General features: G+C 40.1%; 1 protein-coding gene across 1 annotated transcript; it reads right to left on the reverse strand.

Moving 5' to 3' along the window:
* Positions 1-470: 470 nt before the first annotated feature.
* On the reverse strand, positions 471-4385 carry LOC117375272 (epithelial membrane protein 2-like). Its single transcript, XM_033971563.2, has 5 exons — positions 4241-4385; positions 2795-2882; positions 2236-2344; positions 1317-1457; positions 471-1242 (listed from the first exon to the last, which is right to left on the reverse strand). Exons 2-5 carry the CDS (start codon positions 2870-2872, stop codon positions 1082-1084), a joined length of 489 nt encoding a protein of 162 aa, XP_033827454.1. The 5' UTR covers positions 2873-2882; positions 4241-4385; the 3' UTR covers positions 471-1081.
* Positions 4386-8250: the final 3865 nt, after the last annotated feature.

Below are 8250 nucleotides of genomic sequence, written 5' to 3' on the forward strand. Positions count from 1 at the left end.
CCTCGGTACGAAGGAAAGAAAAACTGTGATTAAACCTGGAATCAGGACTAGAACAGGACCAAGTCTCCATCAGGACTAAACTGCTCCGTGTGAACTCTCATAAACTCATATAATCATGTCTTGTTGCCTTGTGTAAGCGTCAGATTTTCAAAGGCCTTTTCAGTTTCTGTTGTCACTGTCTTATATCAAGTAAAAATCACAAAATCTCAAGAATTCTATTGGTTTTCTGTCACAGCATTTTTACTATAGTTAAAAACAGTAGACTGGAGTTTTTCTGTGATGTTTCTCACATAAACTCTCTGTTTGCTCCACACACTCAACAGTTCTGTAATTTAAAAAAAACATGAGTGACTTTGTGAATTTAATCTAAACAGTTTCAGCATTTCAAGATTCATTCAATGTAAAAATGTAAAAATAATAATAGAAGACTTAATTTAACAAGTTCAAATCAGAAGAGCAAACATTGTTTGTGTATTAATGTTTAATATCTTAAAAACTATTGTATAAAGAGAACAGATCAGAGCATTACAAGAAACATTTTTATGTACATACACAATTAACTTTTGATTCTGCTGCAAGTGGAAATATGACATTAATGAAACAACACAGACATGTAAATAGCTCATTCTACTTTGTTAATTAAACGCTGGAATGTTTTAATTCAGGTAAAAGTTGAGTTATGTAACATTTTGACTCAAGTGAATGAAAATAAACTGATTTTGCTCTGTATAATCGTACAAACACACAGATACTTATTCATTACAAACAACACTCCATCTCATGTGAATGCAGAAAAAAAAACAACCAATATTGGACGTAAACTAATCTTTGATCTTCCGGAAAGTTGTATTTTTAAACTAATTTATGTGTCATGTAGATTTCAACGATGAAAAAATGACCCCTATACAAACATTTTACACATATGCAAATCTAAAATACCACAGTTTAAAGTGTTTAAGTCAAAAACATGAATAAATCTTAATTTAGTCTAATATGGTCAAGGCAAAAACAGTACTTTTGTTCTAAAATACTCCTATTCAGCTTTGAGGTTACATCCAGTGGTGGAGCCTGGTTGTTGGGATCACGCCGTCTTTTTACGTAGCACAAAGTAAGTGATGGAGGAGATGAACGTCAGCCCAAAGGCGATCCAGGCCAGGATGAAGGAGTGGCCGTAGGAGCCGAAGTTCTCATTGATGTGGAAGCGGTCTGTGTAGATGGAGGCTGCGATCATGATGCACAGGCCTGGAACAACGGCACAGAATGAATATTTGACAACAGAACCAGCCCGGCCCGGGACAAACCGAGTCGATACTTACAGGCGAGAAACTGGAAGATCCCGGAGATGGTGAACCTCTTGCCCTTGGTTAAAGTGAACAGCTGAGCGATGAACACAAAGATGCCCAGGATGGAGAATATACAAGCGAGCACGGAGCTGGCCTGTACCGCCTGGAGGTAGTCTGCAGGGGGCGCCAGAGAAAGGTGTGTCAAAGTCAATAAAACCAATTAAAGTAAAGCTCTTTGTTCAGATCTAATGGCAAACATCATGACATCAGCTGTGGGTGAAGTTACTGTAAAACTCTCGAGGATTGTGAAAGATGCTCTTTGTTTTATCAGAGTCTGGGAGAAACATTCCACAGTTTGTTTTGAGCAGCAGATTCAGTTTAGATTTAACGCTGACGGCTTTTTGTGGTCCAACCTGAGTCATTTATGGAATGTACACAACAAGCCACGCGATGATAACAGGATATTCATTATTTTAAATACTAGAAGAGGGTTAAATTTGTATTTTTATAAAAGCATCATAGATATTTCAGTCAAACAGATGTTAACATTAAACATTAAACATTAAACATTAAACACTTGAAAAACCCTGAGCCACGCCCACCTTCACAAATCAGAAATTACAATGTATTTTATCTATTTATTTTTTCAGTTTAGTATTTTAATAGAAAACTGATCCTTATTTCAAAAGTTTATGTAACCTTTGCCCTGCTGTGATTCACCTAAAACACAGAAACTGGATCTGGACTTTATCTGTATTTTTAAACACAAACTGTGAAAGTTTATATGAGTCGGCTCCAGGTCCAAACGTGCACAAAACAAACTGTTTCTAGAGATGTTTTTTCTCACAATATTTACGGTCAAACTGATTAGTGCAAAACTATTTTATGCTTTTGTGTAAAACATGAACTTTGACCCTGTGGCCTTTAAAACAGGTTTATTGTATAAACTTACCCTTTGGATAGTGAGAGCCTTCAGGCAGATCAGTTAAGTTCCACACCCCGTTTGTTAAGATCCAGCGTCCCCAGATATCTGTGCTGATCACGTCAGTCACCCACCACGCCTAGAGTGCAGAAAATGAAGCAAATATTAGACTTTATTTACATCACTTTGGTAGTTTTTGTACATTTATGGCGACTGGTGTGAACGAAACAACATTTCTTTATGTCTTATGTTTGTGTTTATGTTTTTCTTTTATGTTTAAGCTGAAACTTTGACTGCAATTGACAATGGTGACAATAAGCCGTCTGTCAAACAGAAATGTTAACTATTCAGCCCTGGAGATCAGAGCGAGCACTGGATGGGAAGAATGAAGCAGTGAGTGATGACAGAAAGGTGAGCTCAGCGCCTTCTCCTCTGTGCTGTCCCTCAGAGTGGAAGGACCTTTCTGTGTGGTCATTTTAACAGCCAAAGGTAATGGAGGATCTATGTTTAATCATGTCAAATGTTTAATTATTCAGTTTGAATGAGAGTTTGTGTGGTGTGCAGTGATGTGCACTGAAGTTTCTCTTACATTGTCAATAGTTGCCACCAAGAGGATAACAATGGCGATGATGTGCAGGGCAAAGATGGCAGCGAGGAGGATCAGCATGGTGGCTTAGCTGGTGAGAGGAGAAAGAAAAGATACAAAACAAGTCAAACCACTTTGCAACTTAGTGCAGCAAATGACTGCAAGGCCTGACTAATATTAGAAAGCACAGAGCGCATTATGATGAGGAGAAAAACAAGCATGCCCTCGAACAAAAAGCTCCACACCTCACATCTGCCAACGGAACAGAAGTCACTTGTGACGCATTTTATAAACACTTTGAATAGGAGATAAAAAAAAGAGAAACTGGCATCTACTCAGGGCGTGGCCTCCTAACTTCTAATTACTTACTCCTAACACGCACGCTCTCTACACAAAGTCTGCAAATGGGATGCAGTCAGTAATTCAAATTAAGATAAACAGTGTGTATATTTGTGCTTTAAAGCTGAGATAACGACATTGTGTCCAAAGGTTTGACCAGATGGAACCGGAGAAGCTGCATGGAGGGAAATTCATACAGTACAGATGAGTTTGGACACGTCTTTTCTGATGTCAAAATACACGCCACTCCTTAAAATAACTGTCGAATACCTGCCTCAGCGGCCCACACCCCGTCCCACCATTGTGAGGTCATTTCACACACACTAATTCCCAGAAAACTACAACACGACACCTGCAATTTTCTCCGAGTCCGTGCGCTCTGTCACAAGGGCCACACATGTTTCTGTTAGATCAGGAAGAGGGATTCTGGAGTTTGACCCACCCAGACGAGGACAAGCAGACTCACAGGGAGCTGCTGTCTGGGAAGGAGTTAACGGAGGTCACGGTGTCAAATTTAGATTAAACAATGATTATTTTACTTCAAGAACAGCTACAACAAAGAGTAATCCTGTTGTTGTTATTCGGGAGGTGAAAGAGAAGGTGCATCTGGAATGTTCTGGTTCTCAGACGTGCTGTAAGGAGTGGTCAGGGCTGGGTCGAGGATAAGTTTTTGCAGTTAATACCCACACAAACAAAGACAAGCACAACATTATAAACACACTTAAGTCCTATTTTGTCAACTTGAAACATACATCTTCTGTTTACAATATCCAAAACTTTAACGTCAAGGCAAAATCTTCCATCAAATCAGCTCAAATGCAGCTCCAGTGTGGCCTTCTCGAGAATATAAATGTTTGGTATAAATGGTAGTCGTCCAAGAGGCACACATGGAGGTAATCATGTGGCTTTTGCAAATGGAAAATAAACACATCTCCCAAGGCGGCCCGAGTTTAGCCAGGAGAAATAACCCACAATAAAGTTAGTTATGAGCCCTGCCAAGCTTCCACCGCAGCCACGAGGAAAAATGAGTAATGTGACAATCCAAAGCAGCGATACTCTCTGTAAACTGTGTATAGATAGAATTTAAAAAGAGTAAAAACAAGTACTCACTTTCTGCGTAGGGCGAGTGCCTCTCCTCAAGTCTAAATCCTTCTACTACTCGTGGATACTAACTTTCCAGCCTAAATGCACATCAGTAGAAGTTACCCATCCGCCCTCTTTTGCCCTGCCCTTTTTTTTACAGCCCACACCCCTCCCTGTCACTTGCTCCAGCGCGTAACCCTCCCCCTCCTCCTCCTCCTCCTCCTCCTTCTTCTTTTCCTCCACTACTCCACTACTTCCCTCTCCCCAGACCTCTCCCCCTGCGCTCTGCCTCACACACGTGCTAAAGTCACTTCCACATTTGTGCGAGTTTTTGCTCTCATCTCTTTGTCATTCGGCTGATTCCTCTTTTTTTTTTTGTTTTTTTTTTGCTCTGGCACGGCTGACTCACTCACTGGTGTTTTTTAGGGGGGGGGCAAAACCGACAACGAGGGGACTCCCGTGACGCCGGATGTGCGCGGCGCTGTGTACTACCGTTGCCATGGGGACAGACTGCAGCCGTGTGTAATCATAGTATCACTGTGTGCATGTAAACAGAGGCTACACAACAGCGCTACTGCGGTTCCCTCCTCGGTCGACACCCTCGGAGGGACTATTTTTTCCCCCCCGCTCTTGTTGCTTAGTGAAGAGTTTCAGGATGAAGGAATGTTGTTGGTTGCCGCGGCGACGGTGGCGGAGGGTAACAGGAGCACGAGAGAGAGAGAGAGGAGGAAGGAAATGTAAGGAGGGAGCAGCAACGAAGTAGAGGAAGACGAAGGGAAACGGGGGTTACGAGGGCGGAGAGAGAGTCGCCAAACACTTCCCAAATTGTTGTGAATTAATTTGTGATCGTTTGTGTCGTGGTGCAGTGGAGCCGGTGACGAAAAGAGTCGGAATAACTTTGAGGATGTGAGATTTCTAAGTCGACAGTCAGATCAGCTTCAGACTTAAACTTTTTTATTATTTATACTTTCAACAACAGTAATCACAACACTCATTTCAAGGCTCACGTGTTATTTGTTCAAAGATTAACATAACATTCTGGGTTTTGGGGACTTTATTGTAAGAGCCTGTTAAGTTCATTAATTACTTTTCATAAATAATTATTACATTTAGACACGCTCAGATCCAAGGATTTGAGTTTCTGCCACTTATTTTTACACACGTGGGTATTGTAAGCAGTAAACTCATCTTCATAAACATCCAAATATCGTTAAATGTATTGTTTTCATGAGTAAATCAGTCAATATTAGATAAACTAAAGTGTAAATGTTCAGTGTCTGTAATTAATTCACTGATTTGTCTGATCCCCGAGCGATTCACGAGTAAATATTTCTGAATTAAACTTGAAATTTAACCAGTATGAAAGTATGAATCTCGTCAAACGTTAGATATTAAACAAATAAATAAAGTTGTGTCTTTAAATTGTGGCATGACTCACTCAGAGATGTTCGACTTTAATAGACATTTCAGAATGAGAAGAATGTGGTTAAATTCCTGCAGCCACAAACTGACATCAGCTGGAAAAGACAACAGGACAAAAATGAGAAACACGAAGCAATGTTCAGTGTCGAGACAAGTCGTAGAAGAGCGGGGCGTGTTTAGAATAACATGAGAAAAACATAGAAATACAGTGGATCTAATGCAGAGGCGTCAAACTCATTTTCACCGAGGGCCACATCAGCAAAATGGCCGCCACCAGGGGCCAGATGTGACTGTGGCAGGATAAATGTCACTAAATGTAAACAAATGTCATGTAAAATAAATGTAACTACTTTTAAACTTGTTAAATAACTGTTTCTGTGTTTATTACTTATTCAAGTTGCAAATATTACAGATCTGTGTGTGTGAATTTCCTGATAAAGTGACATTTTTCTTCAGCTCTGCTTCAAAAACAGACTTTTTAGCCTTTTAATTATTGGACAATTCGTTGTTTTTCTTGCAGAATAACTTTTTAATACTTACCTCCATGTTTGGTGTCAAAATGTCGACGTAGATTGGACCGACCGCGCCTCATAACACAAAAAACACAGAGATTTTCTCCTTAAAGCACAAACTTGTATTCACCTTTAGTGTCTTTCTTGAAACTTTCTTCCACGCCCACAATTTTCCTCTTCCTGAACATTTTGTGATGATTATTTGCAAATATTTCTCAGTGTCACTTGTTGGAAAAATCTCATTAGTTTACTGTCAACGCAAACATTAAATCAGTGTAGACTTATTTAAAAATGACAGTCAAGCCTTAATTTACCTTCTCACGGGCCACATAAAATGACGTGGCGGGCCGCATTTGGCCCCCGGGCCTTGAGTTTGACATATGTGATCTAATGTATTATCTGAATAAATTTGCAGTAAAACAGTTTAGTGAATCGCTCTCACTGGATAAAGGCACTGAACTATCAACAGGGTTCATTTTTTCTTTCTTTTTAATTTTGTAAAACTATATTATTTTAAGACGTGCAGATTTCCAGACAGTCTTAAAGTGGCACTTGCTCGTGACATAATAAACAAGATGCAAGACATTTTTGTAGTCTCAAAGCGTCAGAGCGTCTGTAAAAACCAAGGCCAGTATGTGAATAACTGCACTCAAGTCAAATGATTTATAATACGGCACCTACAGAGAACACCGTGAGAATAAAAGAACGGCGTCTGACACAAAGCTGCACTGCGTTTGTGTTTTAACTCTCAAACGGGGCGGTGTCTCTTTAACCTGCAGGTCCACAGAGGTCAAAATGCTGCATTGTGATCCTGGTTAAAAATATTCGCAGCCTCATTTCATTTCAGCCGCTTAAAATAACGCCTTTTAATTGAAGCGTTTTATGTTTGCACTTGTCTGAAAGTCGACTGCACTGGTCACTTTGTTTTCCCATTTCCAGAACACACAGGTCGTGCGTTTAAACCTGAGTCCTCTTTGTGGCTGAGATGATGCTGAGGTCAGTTGATCTCTTCGTCATTTTGACAAACAAGTGTTGGTCAAAGGCAGCTGTGTCATGTATTACCTTGTCCAGGCCCGTGTGTTCTGAGCAGGCGAGGCGGGATAATAACACACTTTAGGATAGTTAATTTCCCACTGTGCGTTACCCACAGAGCAGAGCAGTGTGTTTACAATCTGCTGGGGTCACAAATGTCGCACACATAAGACTTTTTTTTTACTGTGTATTAGTTTATTCCATCTGGTTTAAGTGGACAAAGAAAGAGAAAAGTTAAATTGCAGATGAAGTTTTGCTTGTACCAAGGTCACAGTGAATAGAATCAGAGTGAATGTCTTTCCAAAATGCTGATTAAATAATAGTTTGTTTGTTTATTTTATCAAAACACCATTAAAAAAAACAGACTTGTATCTAAACCCAAACAGTCTAATCAGTTTAACACCTTTATGTCTGATTTACAGATATGTGACCAGCGGCGGGAGATGCAGATGGTCACACACGGTTAAGTACAAGTCTGATAAAATCTACAGCGGATACGAGGCATGAAAAGCGTCGAGAACATCCGACGTGAAGACCAGCCACACTGATGAGGCAGAATGTGGTCGGACCAGATCTGGATGGGCGTGTGGGCCCCACCTGCAGCTTGAAGTAAGCTCGATTTGTAATGTCACATAGAGCCTGATCTGGGCACTCCTTCAAAACTAATCCCACTGTGTAACTGTAGCAGGTATGAATGGAGCACATCAGGGGGAATAAGAGCAGATTAAGAGCATGTTTAAAGTTTACATCATTATGTCATTGCACAAATGGTGTATAAAGGTCTATTAACACTATTAGATCAGATCAGTGTGATTACTTCAATAAAAAAACTACTAAACAAACTGCTTTCCTCATCATCATTGTATAAAAATGTCAATAAAATAAAAACAGTAGCTTTTAAAAGAAGCTCCCAGCCCCGCGCTAAGTGCCTGAAGAGCATCAGATTATCTGAGCTTTGTCAAAATGATGTCAGTCATGTTTCAGATAAAGTTGGTTTGACGTGAGACGTGAGGCGTCGCGTGAAACACTTCCTTGTGTTGTACTAACTTTATATTTGTGTGTTGTGTTGTT

Source organism: Periophthalmus magnuspinnatus, chromosome 8 (assembly GCF_009829125.3).
Source record: "Periophthalmus magnuspinnatus isolate fPerMag1 chromosome 8, fPerMag1.2.pri, whole genome shotgun sequence".
NCBI lineage: Eukaryota > Metazoa > Chordata > Actinopteri > Gobiiformes > Gobiidae > Periophthalmus > Periophthalmus magnuspinnatus.

Coding starts and splice junctions, on each gene's coding strand:
- LOC117375272 (XM_033971563.2), bottom strand. CDS start 2,872: ATGCTGATCCTCCTCGCTGCCATCTTTGCCCTGCACATCATCGCCATT. Junction 1,458..2,235: donor AGGCTCTCACTATCCAAAGG/GTAAGTTTATAC, acceptor CGCCCCCTGCAG/ACTACCTCCAGGCGGTACAG. Junction 1,243..1,316: donor GATCTTCCAGTTTCTCGCCT/GTAAGTATCGAC, acceptor CCGTTGTTCCAG/GCCTGTGCATCATGATCGCA.